Here is a 23,682-nt window from a genome sequence, read left to right on the forward strand (position 1 = left end):
GTGTGTGTGTGTGTGTGAGTGTGTGTGTATGTAGAGGAAGGTAGTGTGTGTGTGTGTGTGTGTGTGTGTGTATGTGTATAGAGGAAGGTACTATGTGTATGCATGTGAATGTATGTGTATAGAAGGGGCACTGTGTGTGTGCATGTGTGCACATATGTAGAGGAAGATACTGTGTGTGTGAAAAGGAAAGTAGTGTGTGTGGGGGGGTGAGGGGTGCAAGGTGTTACTAGGTAGATAACAGAGTCAAAGATCAGAGGACCAAATTTTCCAAGATCTGTCTTTAAGAGCGAAGGAATCTAAGGTGGACAGGGCAGTGGGTGAAGGACGAGGCTGATGGGACATTGTCACTGGACCCAAAGTTCTGAAGTAGATAAGATCCAGGAGAGATGGAGTGAGAAAACTGGAGCGTGCCCAGGAACTGTGATGTCAGAGGTGCAAGTCACTTTGGCTGGGGCTGATTTAATCCTCTAGTTCAGGGATGAATTCAACTGGAGAGGTTTAGACTTCAACAGCCCATCTACTCCATGGCTTTATGTACTGAGTTGGTGAAATTAGTGGGATAAAATGTCATGGTTGTATACCCCAAGAAACATACACACACACCAAGAAACATAAGTGATAACTAAGGAAAATTGCAAGTTTTCCTTACTTCAGTCATCTTCGGGCTGGGAAACGTAAGGTCAGGTCATGTGGTTTTGGAATAAGTGTGTTATGAACCTTCATCTTCCTTACAGGTGTAATCTGTTCTGTCTTCTGCCTAAGCCTTACTCCCCTTACCTGTTTAGCAGGGCTAGGTAATTGCATCTCTCTGAGCTTAGGCAAGATTAAAGAGACACCACATGGAGTGATACCTAGCATTTAATAAATATCTCTTCTTCCCCATGCTAACTTTTTACAAAGAGCTGGTAATATTCATCTACCATGAAAAGCTATGGTCAGCTTCCTCTATTAAAGTAGTCATCCAGGAACAGTCACAGGAGGGCTGGCAAAAGCCCTGCATACCCAGAACAGGGTTCAGTATGAAGGGATTTGAAATCAGAACAGCCATAGCTCTGGGCCTGGAGCAGCTTAGAGGTTCTGGAGCAGAGGCCCTTCTTACTTCTCCACCCTCCACCAACACTTAGAGCATTTCTCTAAGCACACTTACTTCCCAAAGGGCCTCTCCAGGGCAAAAGGCCGGGCTGCATAGTAGTACTGCTTGTATTCATCCATCCACACTTCAGCTGTCCGCTTGGTGTTCCTGGAGAGATAGGAAGTCTCAAGAGGGGGCTTGTCTGGGAATCATTAGCAGGCATTCCCAGTTGAAAATACACACACAGAGGCAAACTTGGCAACAGCATCCAGGCAGCAGCCACCAGGACAGAAATGTTCACATTACTCTTTCCAGAACACCAGAGCATGAGGAACTCTCTTCTGTCTCCAAAGGCACCCCAAGAGATAGAACTTTAGTGGTATTAACAACCTTTCCACAAAAGGTACCGATAGGAAAAATCACATCACAAGTTGAACTTTGGTGACTCAAGGAAGCAGAAAAAAGAGCCAGGAGAAAACAGGTGCATCCATTTGCTGCCTGGCACTCTGAGTACATAGGTGGGGCTTGTGAGGACCAGCTAACCTCTAGTCTGCTTGATTGGTGGGCTTTCCTCTACTTTCCCATAGTGGACACGCTGAGGTCTCAGCTCCCCAAGAGTAAGGTCAGTGCATACACAGGCCAAGCAATGGTTAGGTGTAACAAACGAGTAATCAAGCCCTATCTTTCAGTACTTCACCAGTATGCTGGGCTTCTCATTGGACATCAGCTTGAGTTTGACCCTAAAGGCAACAGTAGAAGAGAGGTGGGAAGAGGGATGATTGTGATCATTCAACAGTCAGGGGGTCTCAGGAAGATCGCCAGAGTCAAAAGAAGAGAGATTGGAAAACAGTGAGGGCTGGTGACTTGGGAAGCTGGTGACCTGGGTGAAACTGAACTTGAGTTTCTAACTAGTTTGCTCTTGCAGGTTCTTAGGTCTACTTTAGAGCACAGACATTTGATAGAAGAACATGGCAACCCCTTCTGAGCTGGGATCTGAAAGGACCGGTGAACACCGGCAAGTGGGGTTTGAGGGTACTGGCAGCAGTTAAGGTCACCTGGCTAGCTCCTGCAAGTGGCTTCACTATCTGCAAGCTAGAAACCATTTTGCAAACAATGTGCCTTGTTTCTCTAAGTAGAATGGGCTACCATTCGCTTGCAAGGATATTCACTACCCAAAGCCCAATCTCAAAAAGGGCAAACATCTGAAGTTCCAGGATCCCGCTAGAGCCCACTCGGAGGCCTCTGCTCCGGCACAGCCACACCACAGTCCTGTGCCAGACATCCTTGGCTTATCCTTATAGTTAAAAAAATCTGAGGTTCCTTGATGCTCCCTTGCCTGCTGCCTTCCCTGCTCCATCCTTTCCTTATGTGCCCTGCTTTGTAAGATGTAGAATTTGACCACTGTTCAAACCCATGCTTTCTCTGAGTCAGCTGTGTCAGGATATGCTATACACATGAATACATGTGTGATAAATCAAGAAAGAACACCTTAAATAAATATAGATTAAATAAATATCAAAGAATGTGAAGCCCCCCTCCCTAACACAATGGATCAAACAGCAGGACAAAGGGAATTGCGTGGATGAGAGAAGCAGCTGATGCCAAGAGACGAGATGATCAAATCAAAGTAAGAAACAAAAGTTAAGAAAAATGTGAAGACACTCAGGGGCTAGAGAGATGGCTCAGCAGTTCAGTGGGTACCACTCCTGCAGAGGACTCAAATGGGATTGGTTCTTAGTAACCACATTAGGTGGCTCACAGGTAACTTCAGCTCCAGGGGGTTCAATGCACTCTTCTGACCTCTATGGACAACTGCATTCACAAGAATCGCCCCCCACCCACATATACATATAATTTTTTAAAAGCCTAAGGTAAATAGGCATGTATGAATATTTTGACAAGAGAAATCTAAAAGTAGGGAAATGTTGGGAAGAAGATATGTGTAGGAGAGGGAGACAAAGAGCCAGGCAAGGGGTACCCTGGGATCGATTCCTTCTGTATCTATGGCAGAGAGGCCTTAATGAGATAAGAAGCCCTGCAGCTGGATTATCAAGTATACCCCATCTGGATTCTTCTAGTCTATCAGGAGGCCCTGGAGCAGGCATACTGCTGTACCTACCAGCCTGGAACAGGCACAAGGCTGGACTCTCCAGAGTTTCCCATCTCTTGCTTCTCCCCAGGGGTCTTTTGCTGAGTTACCCAGCTGTTTCTAACCACCACTACTATCTCCCTTTGCAAGTACCTAGAGGCAAAGCCCTTCAGGATGGACTTGACCAGTTACTTTAATTACTGAGGCTCTAGGGAATGAGGTAGGTTGATATGGCTCAAGTCTCAGGGATAGCCTAAGGAAGTCCTGGCTTTAATGCCAATTGCCCAGGCAGAGTCCAAGTTGCAGGCACTCAGACTGTCATGCAGAGTAGCAGTCTGTTGCAAACCCATGGCCACCATTTCCTTGCTGCTGCCCACACAGATTGCGCCAGGGCAGGCACTTACTTTATATATGTGTTGGCGTTTCCATCAGGGAAGACATATGGATGCTTTTTCCTGAAGACATGCCCCACCCGGCTGCAGGGGATGATCTCCAGGCCACCTCCACACATCCACACTCGGAAAGAGATTTCTGCAAGACATCCACATTTTTTTTTATTGCTTTCTAATCCTTCTATACTGGCTCTGAGATACTATGTCTAGGGTTCTGTAGGCATCTAGGGATACATTCTCCAATTAGGCTGTGCACTTCTTTGTTTGGGAGCAAATGTAATTTGAGTCCCAACACCATGACGAGTGATGTGAGACTGCTCAATAGACAGCATGGAGGTGTGGGGGGACCCTAGTGGGATGCTTTGGGAGATTATAAAAGGCTTGGATGTGAAACATACATATAGAAAATCAGTTACAGTCACCCTCTATGACCACAAATGGTTAGAACAAAGATGGAGGGCAAGGCTGGCAAAGTGGCTCAGCCAGCAAAGACACTTGCCCCCAAACTTGTAAACCTGAGTTAAGTCTCCTGAACCAATACAATGGAAGGAAAGAATGGACTCCCACAAGTTGTTCTCTAATATCCACAGAAACACTGTGGTACACATAATGCACCCTCCCAGTCAAACAAACAGAAACAGAGGGAGAACAGAGAGACACAAAGATAAACACACACATACACACATACGGGGGGGGGGGGGGGGGGGGGGGGGGGGGGGGGGGGGGGGAGGGGGGGAGGGAGAGGGAGAGGGAGGGAGAGAGAGAGAGAGAGAGAGAGAGAGAGAGAGAACATGAAGTAATTTTGAGAACACAGAATAATCTTCTGAGATAAGGACCAGCCATCTGTCAGGAGTGGACTCAGGGTGAACTAGAAAACACCATATCAAGGATGCAGCCGAAGGCACCTGGACTACCCTAAGCCTGCCATTCTCCCACTGGATAAACATGAGCCAACTGAGTCCTAGGACAGGAAGACAGAGCCTGAGCAGTAATCAGAGTTACTGAGGATGCTCCCCAGGGTGGAGTTCCACACATACGCCTATCTCTTCCTGTTTTGCTACTGTTTGGTAGTGGGTGGGATGGAGTTAGAGAAGGCTGTCCCTAGTAAGTTTTGCTGCTGGAACTACTAAGAGTAGCTCCAGGGCAGGTTTTTACCCCAGGTTAGGGAGCAGGGAGATGATGATACTGGTAGAAGAGGGCAGGGGAGTATTTTATCATTGCTGTTGCTGGAAACTGGCTGTGTGTGGTGATACTGAAAAGTATCTTAAGCCCGTGGTATGGTTGCTTTAAAATTCTCTATATACAATGCACCCCCTTACTGAATCTATCCAGACACCCTATCCCATCCCACGCCCTACTGGGCACATCAGTGGTAGAAAAGCAAGAAAAGATAATTTCTAATTTGTGGGACGTCCTTCCTGGCCCATGCTTTTGCATTGTTTTTTTTCCTTTAGTTTTTCTTTTATTTCCCAACCCCTGCCGCTCTTAAGTGTGAGGACAGGGTCCCTAATAGAAAAAAAAATCCAAGAGTGGCTGCACCTGTGATGTAGTCCTAGACCAGGGACAAAGAATAAGAATGTAGGTACCCCTAGGGCCTTACCATCATAAGCCTAAGTATTTCCAGCAGTGTAGGTCCTATCTTTTTGCCTCCCCTAACTGGCCTTTCTCTACTGCTTCCCTTTTGTCTCCTGTTATATCTTTATCACACAGCTCTCAGAGAGGTGCCTAAGCTGGGATCCTGCCCCACCCCCACCCCACTGCTCTCCCATGTCCTCTGAATGTTTCTTGCTCCCTTCTGCCTCCTCTTAAGACAAGGAAAGACTTGTCTTTGTCTACCAAGTCTGGACAGACCTATTAGATGCATCTTTGGGAAAGCAGGCACCAGCTTTCTGAAGTTTGGTCTTGATCTCCTTGTGAGCTAAACCAAAACCATAGAAATGTGCCACAGAACTGCTGTCAGTATCAAATGAAAGAGTCTTCTGAGAATGGCTGTGAACTCAAGGGCATTGATTATGAGAAACCCTGTGAAGGCAATCTCTTGAGAACTCAGACACCAATGACATCACCCACCTGGGTGTACTTCTTCACAGGCCACTTCTAGCATCTGCCAATACTATAGGAGACACAAGGGCTTATTAACGTAATATCTGAGATTTTGTGTCTCCTCAGATGTTCCACATATAGAGAACTGGCATCTGTGGCTAGGCTACTGTCTGAGCTTGGTGTTTGTGAGTCACTAAGCAAGATGTGGCTCAGCAAACTGCCTGTAATCCACATCTTGATCAGACACAACAATGAGCAATCTCAAGGTCAGATCTGGAGTTATGCCAGTTATATGTGTGAAAGAGATCTCTTTGCTTGTGTGTGTTCCCATCAACTCTTTTCCAGGGACTCCAAGAAGGATCTGCTCCACTTTCTGAAAAGGAAACCTCTATAAAACCCCATTACATGAGATGAAGGCCTGGCTTACTAGATATAAGCTACACACTTTGTGCCAGCGTTTCTCTAAGCAGATGCATGCACTTTAGCTACTGTGTCTTCTTTTCCATGTATTCAAATGAGACATATGTCCTTCCTCATTTGAAAATCAAATTCTTGCAACCTCAATCCCATACTCCCCACTCTATAAGCTACTTCTTTCCATGCAGACCCTTCATCCAGTCTTACTTTTCTGAGTCCAGTGACCTTTGCCCTCCACCAGTCAGGTGGAGTCCCCCACCTTAAACAGTGCCATCACCTGACCCTTTGTCCCATTCTCATTCCCTCTGTGATGCTGTCATTGAATGTCTTTCCAACATTGGCTACTTTGTTGTCTGATTCCAGAGTCCTCTTGATAACATGGAAAACTTTCCTCCATGCCAGCATCCCCATCACTACTAGACACAGTGTTCAACTTCAGGGACACCTGACACTTTAGAGAGACACAAGAGCCACCATGCTACCTCTTCTATATCTCTTGGCATCATTCCATAGTCCCTTCTTCTCTCTTCCTCCTAAACCCATCTTCTGCCATTTCACTTTCTCCTGTGTTGTGTTAGAGGCAAAATTCAAATTATTACAATTCTTCAGACCTTAGCCAGTGTGACAATGACATCTTCCTGTACTTCTAGGTCAGGCAGTTTCTTGTCCATCTTTCTAACAATTCTATTTATTGATGTTCTTGTTTTCCAGAGCAGCTATTCTAGGACAACCAACAGTAAGACACCAGGAACTGATGTACTTCTCCCAACTCCCAACTCAAAGTTATTGTCCTGAAATCCCTCTTCCTCAGGACTGAGCACTTGCTACTGGCCAGTGCACCCAAAGATACAGGTACTGTCTTCAAAATACCCACAAGTAGGACAAGTAGCAACTACATAATCAACCATCCAGTTTCTGCCTCATCAAGTCACATATCCGATCCTACCAAACTTGCTCTCCTTCAGACCAGCTATTCCACCTATAAGAGTCCTTGGCCTGGCATGAGTTAGGTTTCTCAGCTCTCAAGCCCAGATCATTGTAACTGGAGTTTTGGACCTGCCATGGGTCCCTGTGTTGTCACTTGAGTTAAGAGGTCCCCTTGGTGATGTGAGGAGTTTTTAGGTTAGTGTGATGATTTCTAAGCACTTCTCTATGGAATACTTAAAACTTAGGATGTACAACCAGACTGCCCTTATTTGTACTGTGACCTGAGGAGGATGAACAATCTCTCACACTCACACACTGGGCCTGCTTGGTTGGCAGTTTTGTAAAAGCCTTTGAGAAAGTGCTGATCCTGAGCCTTCCGTAGAGGGCTTGGACAAACGCCATGAGAACCGTGGAAGCTGGGTTATGAAGCTAGGCATTCTTAGAGCCTCACTCTCCATGTTCATACTTGTGTAGTGCCGCCATCTCTTCAATGTGGTTGGAAGGAGCCAAAGTCTTTCTATAGAGAGTCTTCTGGGGTTCTTGCTTAGTCAGTGCCTGTCTCATCTCCCTGGTGATGAATGTCACACATATCCAAATCTACTCTGCACCCCAGGCAGGGAGATGTGTAATTACTCCATCCTCACTGGGGCACTGTGATGGGATCTTATTTTTTTGAACTTCAGATTAATATTTGAGAGCAAATTGCCCTCATGCCCTGCATTCCCTTCCCTTGTCTACCATGTACTTATTAGCACATCAACTATTTTCACCACTTCCTATGACCCTCACCTTTCATCAGAATCAACACCCATCTGATGAGCATGTAAGTGGTGGGTAGGAACTCAGGGGCCAGAGAGCAGCTCTTTCCCCAGGAAGCACACCATCCCTAGTCAAGGTTCTGGCTTCATTTCATAAGCCTGAATTCTAACAAGGGCAAAGAGCACCAGTTCACATAAGAGCAGCTGTGTGCAATGGGTTCTGTTTATTTTTCATTTATTTATTTATTTATTCAGTGTATGTTGGGAGTATAGGAGGAGGTGGGGTTGTGCATGGGGGGTGGTCTATACGTGTGTACAGATACCATAGAGTCTGTGTGGCCGTCAGAGGACAACTTGTGGGAACTGGTTCTTTCCTTCCACCAGGTGGAAGGAGTTTGAACTGGGACTTGAGTTTTGGTCATCAGCCTTGGGGACAAGTGATTTACACACTTGGTCACCTTGCTTGTCTCATGGTCCTTGTTTTAAGTGGAGTGTCCTAGAGTGTTTATATATGTGTATTATGTAATCATATTATCTACTCTGCCTCTTGTTGAGCTTAAACCTGGTGAGAACAAAGGAAATATAGCAGACCGTGATAGGCAGAAAGAAACATTCACCAGGCTGTTATCACTCATAAATTTGCCCTTACATATGTGACAAGTAATTCAGTAATTTTTAATTTCCTAGCTCTTACTGGGTCAAGAAGTAAGCTCTGTGTACACTAAGGCCAGTATGTATTTCTCCCCAAGTTCACGGGTTGTAGACTTGATCTTCAAAGCAAAACTGTTAAAAACACAAGACCTCCAAAAGGTCATGAGGGATTGGCTCTGGCGCATGGATCAATGCTGTTATCTAGGGAGTGAGTTGTTATTATGGAAGCCTGTTGCTCTAAAAGGATGAAGAATTTGCCCTCTGTTGAGCTCTCCTGCTTGGAGATTTTGCTATGGGATGATGGAGTGAGTGAACCCTATCCAATTTTGGACTTCCCACTCTCCAAGAGAGTGAGAAATAAAGCTCTATTCCCTATGAACCACCTAGTATGGTATCCTGCTATAGCAGCACAAAATCAACTAAGACCATCCCATTGTTTTTTAACAAATGCTCTGATTTGACTAGAGATCATCTTATTGGCCTGCAAAAGATAGTTTTGGATCTGTGAGCCAAATGCACTCTACCTCACATCTGGGACAACAGATGCTGTACCCAGGCCTCTACTTCTGGGTAACTATTAATCACTATTACTTCTGGGTTACTCATGGCCCTGTGACTATGAACACCCTTTAACTTTCCAAATTCTGATGGCAAATAAGCAACTGTGTCCCTCTTTGACAGCATGTGGGACATTTAGGAGCAGCAACAAAGGGTGGCCTGTGGAATCACAGCTGGGCCTGGAGAATCACACACGGTTCTAGCTGAGCAGCCCAGTGGGCGTCATGTATCATTACATATTTGGAAAAAGATGTTTCCTCAGGTCTGAGTGCTCGTCCTTATTGAGGCTACTTCCCTAACATTGGGCTAAAAGCAAAAGCATGAGCACTGAGGTATCTCAGCAGGTCAGACTATCCTTCCTTATCAGACGTTGGCCACATACATCCTGAAGGGAAGGCAGCCAACTCTAATGGAGCAGAGACTTGGCTGTCTTCATGCAGCTCCATGACAGGTGGATGTGATGAGATTTTTATGTTGCTTTAATGATTTGCCTCAAGCTTAGAGGACTTGGGAGGGTCCTCTACTCAGTGTCTTCCATGGCTGAAGTCAAGGTGTAAGCAGGACCATGTCTTTTCATGGAGGCTCTGAAGGAGAGCTTGCTATAAACTTCATGTAGCATGTTTTTAGAAAGTTCCTCCAGGCTTCAGGACTTAGGTTCCCTTCTCCTTGCTGGCTGATGGCCCAGAATTCCTTTCAGCTACTTCTTGCTGTCTCTTCCATCTTTAAACTAACAGCTGCTAATGTCCCTTTGGAGCATGGCACCTGGCTTATGTCAGCTCTCCGCTGCTGCGTGCCTGAGAAAGCTCTCTGATTTTAGAGATCCTGGGATATTAAATTGGACCCATTTGCAACATTCCCCAAACCATTGATTAGTGCCTTCCTCATCACACTGCTTAAAAAATTTGTATCACATAAGGTCACATCCAAACAGGCTCCAAGTATTTGGGGTGTGGCTATCTTGAGGGGGAGCTGTTTATCCTACTTAAGAGATCATTGCTTCTACCTTCAAGCCTTAGAAACTGGCTCAGTGAGGAGAGGTAACTTTCCCAAGGGTACTCAGTGGTAACTACGGGCTTCAAATTTACTTCTATCTGATCTCACAGCCTGAGTTCTTCCTGAACCATACATGTCCCCTGAGCCTGGAATAGCTTGGCATCCCAGACTCCATTCTGAGCATGGTGGGTGGTAGCAAGTTTCTTTTGGGCTCTACCTCATCTCTCTTTTCTGCACTGTCCTTTGTGCCTGCTGTGCTTCGGAAATCCCCCATTCTAAATTCAGGACTCCCATATTCTCTCTGTACGTGTGCCAAAGCTTCCTGATTTTGGAATTACACACCCCACCCCCAACCTGCCGCGCACCACAGGCTTGTTACTGGCAACAGATTCCTTTTTTGCCTCTAGAGACCAAAAGCTAAAAGTGAGCTGTGGCTCAGGCTCTGAGTAGAGTAAGTAGATACACATTACATGTATCCTGTGTTATGTAAATTGGAGCTTAAGTATCCAATTTTAATGCAAATCAAGCTCTGAAAAAAAAAATCTAAAAGCCACATTTTCCTAAAGCCTGCTCATGTCCTAAACTGTGGATATAATTATCAAAAGTGCTTAGCTCATTTTAGAAGCACTTGGTGGGAATGAAGTATCACCAGGTCAGCAGGTGGGGAGGTTAACCAAGACACAGTATGGCTTTTACAAGGTCCTTCAGCCAATCCCTCTGCAGCCACATCTACAGTGGAAGAAGGGGCTGGATGAGGGTAGGATCGGGCTTGGTCATAGTCACCCTGGCCAAAGAGCACATGTCATTTTGGAGCTGTGAACTAAAGTCAACATTATACAGGCAAATATGTCTAAAGCACACAGAAATTCTACTGTCTAAAAAGAACAGACATGCCAGCCTCCTGCTATTGTTTATATAATCAAAGAGACCCTTCAAACAGGGCTCCACTGGATTCTATGTAAAGTATTTCAAATGATGCCTTGTGCATTGTATTGTTTGCCCCTCATCCAAGATTCATAAACACGGACTAGTATTTTATTGAAAATAGATGGTTGCTTTCATCTTGAGCATATATGTATAGCCATTTTTCTCATTATCTTTCCCTAAATCATGTAGTTTAACAACTGTTTAAGTAGTATTTATGTTCTATTATGTATTATACATAATGGAGGAACGATTTAAGTAATACAAGTGCTTGCACATAGGTTCTATGCATATTTGACACCATTTTATATAAGGGACTTGAGCATCCATAGGTTTGGGTGTGGGATGATCTTGGAACTCAAAGAGACATATGTTTCTGGATTGCCTTGCCACCCAGAAATCCTTTCCCATTCAGTCTCTCACTTTTCACACATGCATTTTGTGAGCTGTTTGAACTATTCTGGGCCTTGAGAGCCAGAAATGAGATGAACTTTCTGCTTTTGCCTTAACGGAGGCAGCAGTGGGGCAGGCACAGATAATGGGATAGCTACATACTTAGATGGCGAGTGGAAGGGTAGTATAAAGGACTCTGTGCTGAGAAAACAAGATGACAACGTGAGTGCATGGGGGAGGGGTGGTAGCAAAAAGAAAGGCAGAGGAAGTGTCCCAGCCATACAAGAGGTCGCCCAGAGCTGCAGTCTTCAGGGGTTCATTCATAGTGGTTGCATAAGGAGGTTCTGCTCTTGTAGAAGGCCCAAACAGTCTGAAATTTCAGGAGGGTCTGTCAAGGTTAGAAGTGTGGGGAGCAGCCTGGTGAACCTTGGAAGACAGACACTTCCATGGGAGAGGTGCAGGAGGGAGTCCTTGTGGACACAGACCTGGGAGGCTTGCCTCTCAGCAAGAGCACTTCGGCAGAGGCCGAAGAGTAGACGTGACAATAGCAAATAGCACTGGAGAACTACTTAGCAAAGGGTGGCCTGGATGGAGGATGTGTGTGTGTGTGTGTGTGTGTGTGTGTGTGTGTAGTGTATGTGATAATGTATCTGTATAGTGTGTGTATGTGTGTGTGTGTGTGTAGTATGTGTGTATAGAGTGTGTGTGATATTATGTATGTATGATAGTGTGTCTATGTGTCTGTCTGTGTGTGTATATGTATTGTGTGTGTGTGTGTGTATGTGATGGACTATACCCTACAGACAGGATTCCTTACTCTGGCAGGCACCTTCTTTCATCCTCTTTCATACAAAAAGCATTGCTCACACCCTCCATCCAGATAGCTGATCATCTGTCAGTCATGTGGACCACTTTAGAATTCCCACCTTCTCATACTTTGTGACCTGGTTATGCACTCCTTGCAACTGCTACCCTGTGCACATAATCACATCACGTATTTGCTTTTGGAAAAAGTATTTTATTTTTCTGGTATACAAAAATACTTTAAAAAATAAAAGAAAAGAAAAAAGAAAAAAAGATTTTTTTTGGCTATAGCATAATAGAATGTTGGGGTGCAGGGAAACAGAGTGATTGCTGTGATGGCTGTCTACACTGCTTCTCTGGTCTCCAAAATTTTGTGACGGATTATAAATGTCTTTTCCACACCTCTCAGGGACTGTTTCCCAACTGCTCTATTCAAATCAGCCGTTGGTAATACCAAACGACTCAGAAGCTGGCTGGCTGAGATTGCATCTTGATTTGAGCAGCTGTGTGTTAACGTTGCTCGGAAGGAAGGGTGCTGGTATGTCGGACCGGAATATGCCATCCTGTAAATGACAATGCTGCCTGCATCCAAATGCAACTGCTGCATCCAAGAGGGATCATCCTCACCTTGTGAAGTTCAAGAGGACAGGAAGAACCCCAGCAGACAAACTGGAAAGAACTGAGCTGTAACTTAGAAGGATTTTTCTAACAATTCCACAAAAATTCTTAACCCAGAATATGCCAGACAGTGAAAGTTTCTGAATCATTTTGAGCATTTTTAGAGCTGAGACTGGATCACTGTTGTCTATCAGAGGGCTACAGGGACTACTTATTTGGTGCCCAGGAGGAGGGCTGTAACTTCTCAGTAAAAAGTGCTGGAGTACCCAGCTTCCCCTAGGCTGGCGTAGGCAAAACCCCACGCCAGCACATCCACAATGCCTGATACATTCCACACCTGTTGGATTATGTGCTGGGAACTGGAGATTCAGATTTGTTTACTATGCATCCAGTCTGACCCTCACTTGGCAAGAGACCAATTTCCTGATAGATTTCTCCCCTATACTGCCCAGGTTGGGAGAACAGATGCTATGGGTTAGGCCAAAGTCATAAATTTGTGGGAAATAATTCTTAGTGACTGAGGAAGAAAGCCATAAAACACCCTGTGGGCAGGGGCAGAAGACAACAAAGGCCGTGGCTAGTGCCAGGCAGCTCAGTGCCAGGAGGAGCCCATGGATCACTTTTCTGACCTGTGTACTGTTCCCCAGGCCCATGCTCACATCCCTTCCAGTACCCACAGAGGAGAAGCACCCCTCACATAAGGACTCCCTCTCTTACACTGCTCTGATTGGTTTGCTCAACCAGCAGTCATTGTGGGCCTAGGCACACTGAGGAATGGAGATATTCAGGGACAAAGCAGACCATGTGTCACCTCTGATCCTACTTGCTACTGAGTTCCTCTGAGGTCTGACTTCCTGGGTAGAGACTCACACGCCCATTGCATACCACCTGTACTGGCTGGTTTTGTGTGTCAACTTGTCACAAGCTGGAGTTATTACAGAGAAAGGAGCCTCCCTTGAGGAAATGCTTCCATGAGATCCAGCTATAAGACATTTTCTCAGTTAGTGATCAAGGGTGGGAGAGCCCATTGTGAGTGGTGCCATCCCTGGGCCTTGGATTCTATAAGAAAGCAAACTGAGCAAGCCAGGGGAAGCAAGCCAGTAAGTAACATCCCTCCATGGCCTCTGCATCAGCTCCTGCTTCCTGACCTGCTTGAGTTCCAGTCCTGACTTCCTTTGGTGATGAACAGCAATGTGGAAGTGTAAGCTGAATAAACCTTTTCCTCTCCAGCTTGCTTCTTAGTCATGATGTTTTGTCCAGGAATAGAAACCAACATTCTCAGTTATCCCAAGATAGTCACAGTACCCCCAGGAAGGATTGTTTCATCAAAGCTACACTTTCCTGTCAAGGGTCAGAGGATAACTTAGTGTTACTAGATGGATGAAATGGGTTTCCATCTGAGATGTTTTCCCTGTAGCTGCAAATATCAGCCACTGCTATGGCCAGGGCAGGCCACCTATGTACAGTAGCCAAGACCTCTCGCTCCCTTGGTTCTTGTCCCACTGAAAGGTAAGGGTAAACTTTCTCTTGGTTTCTGTGGTGATTAACCCAGCACTACGAAGAGAAGGGTTTTCCTATCTCATTCCTCTGCCACGTTCTTTCCCTCCTTGGTCTTCTTCAACTCCAGATTCCTAAGTCCAGTGCTTCCAGTTCAAACCTGCATCTGGCCCCATGCACTCGACATTCATCTTGGTTTTCTTGGATTTCACATCTCACTTTTTCCCTCAAGAATCTGCTTGGACATAATTCCCTGGTACTTGGTATCTATACTTACCATGGAGAAACTCTCTTGCTATGACCATCTTCCTACAATCACCGTTCTGGGGCCCTACCCAGTCTTTCCCCTAAAGGAGTGACTCTGGCCCCCTGCCAGAACCTGGTAACTGTTCAGTTGACACAGTGGCTAAGACACAGAGTTCTTACTGAACAATATAGGTCATGACATATGAAACAGAGACTTACCAAAGTTCTCCCCACCCCAGATGTCCATGTCGACGTCATATTTACCCAAGTAATCGAACCAGGCTTTGTCAATCACAAAGAGTCCTCCAGCTATGATTGGAGTCCTGTGTGTTTGGAAGGAAGATAAGGTTGAGGATCATATAAAAAAGTAACCCCAAACTCTGTGGTTCTGGGAGTCCAGAACTCAAGGCTATTTTCTTCTCAATTCTGTCCCTCTTCAGAAGAGCCAATATATTTTTAGGCTATCTAAAACAAGGATCTGCTGCAGAGTTCTGTCCTCTGCTAAAATATTCCCTGACCTTGCAGTCAGGAAACTTCACGTATCAACACCCCTCCAAGGAGCTTTTGCCTACCCCTCCTCCTGCAGTTCTGCCCAATGAGGCTCTTGGAGCAGAGCAGGCAGGCCACTGACCAGGCAGAGAAGGGCCATGAACAGCACAGCCAGCTCCTGACCTGGGCTCACTTCCTTGATTTGAGTCTTTACTTTTCAGCTGTATCATAAATTCCTTCCCCCTACTTAAAATAAAAGTGTTACTGAAATCCTAACTCTCAGTATCTCAGAATGTGACCTTATTTGGAGACAGGAGATTACTTCTATAGAGGGGTAACTAAGTTAAAACAGGGTAATTAGGGTGGGCCAATGTGACCAGGGTTCCTATAAAGAGGAAATTTGGCCTACAAATGTGAATATACCAAGAGAAGGGTGTGGGAACTAGAGAGAAGTTGGAAATCTGTAAAGAGCAAAGAAGCCTGTTCAGGCATCAGTGGGAACGTCCCCAGGCCGGGACACCTCACCTGCTTCTAAGCCATGGCATGTGTTTCTGCCATTTAAGCTACTTGGGTACTTGTTGCTATAGCCACAACAAACTAATACACTTTCTTCTTTGTGTATCTGGTAGGGGGGTGTGCCTCCTTTAACCTACCGTGGCTCTTGTTTGCTCAGAGAGATGCCCAAAAATCTGCTCAGAAAGAGAAAATGTTCATGAGGCAGGTAGACAAGAGCAGCCAGAGCCAACCAGGTAATTCTATAAGGATTAGGACAGGTGTCAGTAAAATTAATGGCTAGGGTTATGAACACTCAGGATTGTGACCCCTGCCTTAGTGTGCTCAGAGAGCAAAGGGAGTTTTGTCTCCACAGCAAACCCAGAGGGAAGGTGAGAAGACTGAGTTTGCCTTTGCTATGACTACTTGCTGCTCCTGGAAGACTGGTCTAATCCTGGAAACACTCCCTCCCTAATTAGCAACATACACAAGAAGACCTGTCCCAAGACTTTTTCTTTCTATGGCCGGGAGAACCCAGGTAGTGCCACCTTTGATCTACTCCTCTGAAGTATCTGCATGGGCTACCTTCCCTCCCTCCATACCCAAAACCTGTCCCATGTACTGACATAGAAGAGCACAATGCTTAGCCTGGTGGGAGCCAGCTAAGGAATAAGGATTCCTTATTATTCCTTCCTCAGAGAGAAAGACAGTGTCCTAAGTGTTATCAGGTTCTATTCTCTCTCTCTCTCTCCTGGATTCATTCCAGATTCTGAATGTTGGAGACAGGAAGAGGTACTAGATGCATGAGACACAAGTCTCACTTCATAGCTGAGCTCTGTGTCTCCTCCCACCTGTCTAGTCCACCATCATTGAGCTCTTGGATACTCCTCTTATCTTCAGTTCAACCTAAGTCAATTCAATGAACGATCAAATATCTATAATGAGGAAGGGACCAGAACCATAGGCATTCTTGAATAATCTTGTGCATTCCTAAGTGACTGGATGGAGAGATTCCAGTCTACTGGCCTTGTCTGTGGTCATTCAAACAATACAGATCCCCCTGCTGCTCTCTGACGCAGAACTGTTTGAGTCTGGAGGTTCTCAAGAGGCCTTGGATGAGCTTGCTAACCGGTATCAAGTCATATTTCATATCTGAGACCACAGGCTCCTCTGTAGGATAGAAACTATGTTTTATTCTAGGACAGAACCTCTCCATTGGCTGTGAACACTAGGAAGACAGCTTGCTAGCCCAGGTGACAAAGGAACTGAGAAAGAGAATGTGAAGCAGAGCCATCTACCATATGGCCAGTTGGCTCACTTCAAGCCACCATGTTTCCATAGGACAAGCATGGATGTGTTAATACACGGTGGTGGGTGGTCATACCCTCATACCAGTGTCCATTTACAGAGTTTATAGTCTCCACAAACCCACCCTCTCTGAGCTGAATCTTGGCAACCAAGACCTTGAGCCCATGAGACATCTGTTTCCTCACCAGAGACCTAAATGTAATGATCTTGGACTCTTACATGTTAGCCCCAGGAGGTGTAAAAGCCACCATGGCCTGTGTGAAGGTAGAGTGATGGTTGCCATTCCTCAGCACAGTCTCTAGAAGCTTGTATGCAGATAGAAACCTTTTAGAAAACGGGCAGAGATGTTCTGGCTCAGGCTTCTGTTTCTGCTTTTCCACTCTTTCCAGCAAACACTCAGTATGGACCTTTCTGAGCCATGGGACAGCGGGATCAAATAGAGCTGAAGCTGCCCACCCTCCTGCAGTAGCCTTTTACTCACCGGATGGGCTCAGTAGGGTCTAGGCGCAAAGCTTTCTGCTCCAGGGAGAGTTGTTCCCACTGGAAGTGGAGGCTCCAGTCAAATCCTAAAACACAGCATTGACCCAGTTGATTCAGCTTCTCATAGAATACTCTGAGCCCCCTTATCCCGTTCCTTCTCCAGTTCCTTGGGAAACTGGTCCCTGGGAGGACAAGTTCCCCCTGGTCTGACCCTAGCAGGGCCACTAAAGTTACTTCTGAATTCCCTTTTCTCAGTCTAGCCTATAGAGTCTCTCTGGAGCTCCCTGGTAAGTAGAGAGTTAAGGAATCATGGGTAGAGGGTAAAAGCCAAGGTACATGGCACAACAGTAACATGTTGGGCAGTTGTGGAACAAAAATTATAGGTCCGAGTCTCAGGAAGGAGTAATTGGGGGTTTGGGTGCAAACTACCTTGAAGTTAGTATTGGGTGGAAGTAAACTGTGCTCTAGGCAGAGATCAGGGGAGAAATATCTCTGGGAGAGGGTGATGAAATGCCAAGATGGCAGACCAACACAACCCAGGAGTCCTTGCTTCCTCTACTTCCTCATGTCTAGTGGTAAGCCCCAGATCAGCTAGAGCTCTGGATGCTGGGATGTCTGGCTTATATTTACATAAGTTCCCTGAAGGAAATGTCCCAAGTGAACTTTCCCAAGAAAACTGGTCAAGCTAAACTGAATTTTATTACAAGATAAAGACATGGACATGCCAGACAACCAGGAGGTCTTCCTTCATTTTTCCCACTTTAAGATGAGGTGAAGGAGAAAGAGAAGGAAAAGGAAGAAGAGGAATAATAGGAAGAGAAAGCCTGAGAAAAAAGAGGAGAAACAAGAGAATGAGGAGGAGGAAGAAGAAAGAGATGTAGGGGAGGAGGGAAGAATTATTGGCTCACTTACCCCCTCTGAGCTCTGAGGCAGATTCAATATAGTTAAAGGTGTCCAGGTTAATGATGTCAATCACAGGGCACACAACCCTTGTGTAGTCCTGTAAAACCAAAACCTCTATTCAGTTTTCAGAGAGGACATGCTGACTGGGAGTCAGGGAACTTGGGAAGCTTGGGGTGTAATCAACTAGTGACCTACTCTGTAGTCTTATGAAGCAAATCCAGGCATCCCCAAAGGGAACCTGGGTTTCTAAATTCTTCCCCCCCGAGGCCTATGGTTCTTAGACAAGCTAATGAATAGCAGTTCCCTGCACTCAGATACATATGTATATTTCCAGTCCTGAATTCCAGCCTACCTATCAGCTCAGTATGCCACAGGCTACTTCTATGTGCACATTCACTCAGCTCTTCAACAGTGGCTTCATCATCTACCAACACACACTCATTCCTTCAAGTTTTGGTTTCTATTAACAGACCATCCCATATCCTCTTCCTCTAGCACTGAATTAAGATTTACTCTGTCCATCAACCAAACCAGGTTCTGGTTCTGACCCTAAGGCAATGTCTCTCGCCCTTCCTAATGCTGAGACCTTTTTTAAATATGGTTCCTCATGTTGTAGTGAACCCCAGCCATAAAATCATTTTCATTGCTACCTCATAACTGTAATTTTGCTACTCTTAGGAATCATAATGTAAATAGTTGATATGGAGGGTATCTGATATGTGACCCTCAAAGAAGTTGAGACCCACAGTTTCAGAACCACGACTTTAATTCCTCTGAATCCACACTGACTCTTACATAGAGAACTGCAATGGACCTCTAAGCCCCTCCCCATCTCTGTTTCCTTTCCTTCTGTGTATGGCTGCCTATGCTCCTTCTGCTGTGATAATCTGGTCATGCTACTCAATTAATTGCCCAATACTTTAATCACCTCTAATATAAAGTACATTTCTTAATATATTCTCTAAGGCCATCCAAACCTGCTTCCACATATGAGTATGAACATAAGGTGTTTTTTGTTTGTTTGTTTGTTTTTGTTTTGGGGGGTAGTTAGCAGAACAGACATCACTAGAGGCTGGGAGGGTAGTCAGGGAGGGAGCACATAGAGATAATTGATAACAGGCACCAAAATTCCATGAATGGAGGCATAAATCCTACAGTTCTCCAGCACAGAGAAGATAGAAATTTTAATAATTTATTATATATTTCAAACTGATTTTGAATATTCTCAACACAAAGAAATGATCAATGTTTAAGGTGACAGAATGCTAATTAGCCTAATTTGATCACTACTCTTTGCATATCTATATGGAAATGTTACCCAGTACCCCATACCCTAGTACCCCGTGAATATGTAGAAGTATTGTGTCAATTAAAATAAACGTCATGCATTTTGCTTTGCAATCTCATCACTTAACCTTTCCCAGCTTGTATCTATCAAAGCCATTAGATGACAGGGTCAGAGAGATGGCTCAGTGATTAATAATGCTTCCAACTCTTCCAAGAGGACTTGGGTTTAGTTCCCAGTACCCACATCAGGAGATTTACAAACACCTATAACTGTGGCTCCAGAGGATCTGACGCCTCTGGCCTTTATGGGCACCTGCACACATGTGTATGTGCACATACACACATATAGATGCACACATACACAAAATTAAAGATAAAATAATGTCTAAAGAATGATCTAAGGGATATTTTCAAAATAACCAAAACCACATCTTCAGTTTGTGGAGGCTACCAAACCTATGAAGTTTGTCCATTGTAGGGAAGTATACAACAGGGATATCAGCCCCAACAGTGGTAAGCAAGCTGGGAACAGATGACTCTTGGATCTCACATTGAGAGTCAAGTGGCCTGCAGAGGCTAGCTCATCTCAAGGAAGCTATCCTCTAGACCCACCGTCCTTGGGCTAGCTCAGGCTTTGGAAACTTCTGCTTCTTCTTGAAGCCCTTTAATTTCCAGGTTCAATTTTTCTCCTCCAAATGAGGTTATCTTCTTATTTTAAACTCCAGAATCACCGAGCACTTGAATCTAAGTTCACAGACTTAATTTGGCCCTGAGCCTCCCACAGCCAACTCACTCTGACAGTAACAAGGTGCTGCCGAAAACCGATCAGCCCAGGTGGCAAGGAGTGCTTACTGCCCTGGCACTGCTTCTGCTGCAGGGATGCTGTGAAATCATCAGCTGTCAGCACTGCACCTGCCTGGGTGGCACAGTCTCTTTGGGGTTACCCTGCAGCCATTGATGTGTGTCTGAACACAATACTCATATCACTTTCTTTTTAAAATAAAATCAAAAGTTCAGAGACATATTCTGCAAGTCTGACAAAGTCTTCATTTTCTTTTTCCCTCCTGTTTTCAGGGACTTCTGCAGCTGCACAGATTCCTTCAGTAACTCATGCACAGTAAAGGATTTAAACATGCTCAGAGGCATGTCTAGTCTGTGCCCAGCTGTTCCTGATGGCCTTTAAGCCCTTGGAACATCCTGCCTAGAAGACAGCTGTCATTTACCTGGGAGGCTTGGACTACATTAGATACTCTGTGCTAACAGTGTGATGTATGGGAAAAGGTTCATCCCATGAAGTACCAACTTGATCTCTGTAGCCTCATGGTGACCATGAAGACCATGAAGGTCAGGCTCATGGATGAGACTGAAGGCCAGTTAGAGCCCTGGACACCAATGCACAGGTGAATGTCTCTGGTTGCCACACTCCCCTCCCTGACCCTGGGCTGTTTGTCATAGGTTCTTCCAGAAGAAGCAAATACTGTCTCTGGAACCCTTCTGGGAGAGGAGAGCTAAATAACTGTGATGGAATTTTCCACAGGGTCCTTCTTCCTGTTGCTGGTAACCTGTTTTCTTCCACTGTAATCAATGATAAACACAAGTAGGTAAGCTTTGTTGACTTGTAAATCCTTGCATTGAGCCCAAGAATGGTCTTGAGGACTCTTAGTCTGTAATAAACCTGTTTTGTTTTAGTGGAAGTGAAACTCCTTTCCCTATTTAAAAATCAAAATGGAAAACCAAGTCTAGAAACTTTAGCCTCAGCCTCCACACGGAGACGTCTCCACAGCTGTGACGGGTTCCCCTGTCAGGAAACAAGCACTCTCCTACCCACTGAGGACTTGGATCTTGGGCTTCCCATCACACCTCAACTATGATATCTGGTCTGTGGAGGACAGACAGGCAATAAGGGCTGTTTGGGATGGAGCCAAGTGCTATGTGGGGCTATTACCTTGAGAGAGGCTGCAAAAATCTTTGTGAATGAGTCACCAAAATCAGAACACGAGTTATCTGTGTGAAAGGATTGATATCCACTCTCTGGTGTGTCCCTCAGGTCTAGTCCAGAGCCTGGCAGGCAGCAGATGTTCAATGGAATTGGTTAAAGGAGAGACTATCAGTCGCTCAGAGGATAATATATAGGTGATGGCCAGGAGCCTATGGGCTGCTTATGGCTTAACAGGATAGCTTCTCAAGCTATAGGCCCAGTGATGGAGAGAGTGTCAATACAATACCCAGAGTCATCGGACTCTGTTGTCCGCCTCTCAAAGGGTATAACTTGAGTTAGGTTCAGGCTTGAGCATAAGCAAGCAGCTGGTGAAATCTTGGGCTGATCCCGGACTATTCCCTAGCCCCCATTTCCTTTCCTACCTTGAAAATCCAAGCCTATTCCCACTCCTCCTTCTGCCCCAGCTGTATGTCTCCTGCCTACCCCCCTCTAACCAGGAGAAAGGAGGTTGAGAGCACCCGACGGTAGCCATCAGTTATGGTTGTTGTCATACCTCATGTTCCCTCACTGATTCACATAATTAAAGCATACTGTGAATGGGAAATCAGAAACTTCTAGAAGCACTCTCTCCGGGAGTCACCAGAACTCCTGAGTCTTCCCCTGGTATAGGAGTTGTGGGGAGACAAAGATGAGTAAGGAGACGCCACAGTCTAGGAAAGACGAGTGGAGTGTGGAGTGATTTGATTCAGGGTCTAGAAACAGTCTAGGGGGTGTCCCAGCTGGCCTTGGCGGAGGTGTGATATATTAGTTATGTTTTCCTCCTTATGATCAAATACTTGTCAAGCAGCAACTGAAGAAAAGGAAGGATCTATTTAGGCTCTGTGCAGCAAGGAAGGCACTGCATGGTACCAGAAGCTCCCGTGGAAGCCAGAGTGTGAGGCTGCTTGCTTCTATCTCCCTAGATGAGAAAGCAAAGAGAGATCAATAGGAATACAAGAAGGCCACAGCCCTTAAGATTCACCCTCAGAAACCCACTTCCTCCTGCTAGACGCCACCTCCCACTAGCTCCAGAACCTTGCACATCAGTACCACCAGCTGGGTACCAAATATTCAAATACATAAGCTGACAGAGGGAAGAGGATCAGTTTACATCCATATTATTCATTTTCAAGAAGCTGAGGGTGGGGGTCATTACGGAGGTGCTGTTGGGGTTGGGGATGTATCTGTTGACAAAATATTTCTATTTGAGTTCTGTCATGTAGAAATGTGTATGACCTCTTTAGATTGGTATATTCTGTGGGATCCTGTTTGTAAATCTGTGAAGTGAAGACAAGTTGCCATTATTTGTAAACAGATCCTGTCTTTTTAATAGAGCCTGAGTAAGGAAGCAAGAGAGGAAACACATGCAAAGGTGTTGAAGGATACATAAACCATTACTTATATGCATTGCCGACTGTTGAAAGGATTGAGAATTCTTGAAATCTCCTTCCCATCAAAGAAATACATAGGAGGTGGAAGAAAGAAGCTTATGTACACACACACACACACACACACACACACACACACTCCCCAGAAACCAGCTTGGTGAGTGTTTCCAGTATCAAGTAATTAGAAGGAAGAGGAGGGGAATTCGGAGGTGTTACAGCTGAGGATGGCAGAGGAGACCCCAAGCCCAACTCCTTTCTTATTTTGATCTATTTTTGAAAATCTCCATCTCCAATAATGGCTTAAAGTTTTCCCGTTTCCACTCATAAGATCAGACCACATTCTGTGTGGAGACAAGGCACATACAAAGAAACCCAGAAACACAGCTGGAAAGCTTACACATTCTCTATCCCTGGGAGGCTGTCCCAGGGCCTGCCAGCCCCATAGCACCAAGAGGCAGGGCTTTCAGCATAAACTTAGAGGCCCACAGAGGACTCTCTAGGCTGATCCTGGAGCCTGTCTCACTAATCTCCTCACTGTGAAAGGTTGAGCTCAGAAGGGGATAGGGACCAAGGAGCTAAGCTCCATCATGGGGACAAATGACTCCCAGAGGAGTGTTTGGCTGCAGGAAGTCAAACTCCCATTTGAGAAAGCAAAGAAGACAACCAGCCTGTAGGTAAGGCTGGTTGCAGATCAGGAAATGAGAGCATCTCTCAGGGAGTTCTTCCAGATGGACTCAGAGCCATTGGGATAGAAAGGGCTTCAGACTCAGTAAGGCTGAACTTCCTTAAATCCCCGATAAGACTGGTTATCTACTAAAGACTAGCGTAAGATTGGGCACATCTGTATTTTTATCACATGTGAAAGAGGAGCTCATGAGGTTCCACCTCTCACTGTTAGTCTACAGCCAGCTAATGAGTATTGGGGGAGGGGCTGAAATTCATTTTCCCTTTAGTGTAGCCACTGGTAAATTGCCT

The 23,682-nt window shown here is 45.3% G+C and overlaps 1 protein-coding gene across 1 annotated transcript in view; it reads right to left on the bottom strand.

Annotated features, from left to right (window-relative positions):
- Galnt14 (polypeptide N-acetylgalactosaminyltransferase 14) overlaps positions 1 to 23,682 on the bottom strand; it is a 286,185-nt gene that overhangs the window by 15,315 nt on the left and 247,188 nt on the right. Inside the window, exons 7-11 of the mRNA XM_028778972.1 lie at positions 18,064 to 18,151; positions 17,153 to 17,237; positions 14,602 to 14,705; positions 3,566 to 3,692; positions 1,148 to 1,240 (exon numbers count right to left, since the gene is read on the bottom strand). Coding sequence (XP_028634805.1) covers positions 1,148 to 1,240; positions 3,566 to 3,692; positions 14,602 to 14,705; positions 17,153 to 17,237; positions 18,064 to 18,151 — 497 coding nt within the window. The remainder of the gene's footprint in view (positions 1 to 1,147; positions 1,241 to 3,565; positions 3,693 to 14,601; positions 14,706 to 17,152; positions 17,238 to 18,063; positions 18,152 to 23,682) is intronic.

This window comes from Grammomys surdaster, unplaced genomic scaffold (genome assembly GCF_004785775.1).
Source record: "Grammomys surdaster isolate TR1022 unplaced genomic scaffold, NIH_TR_1.0 343, whole genome shotgun sequence".
Lineage (NCBI taxonomy): Eukaryota > Metazoa > Chordata > Mammalia > Rodentia > Muridae > Grammomys > Grammomys surdaster.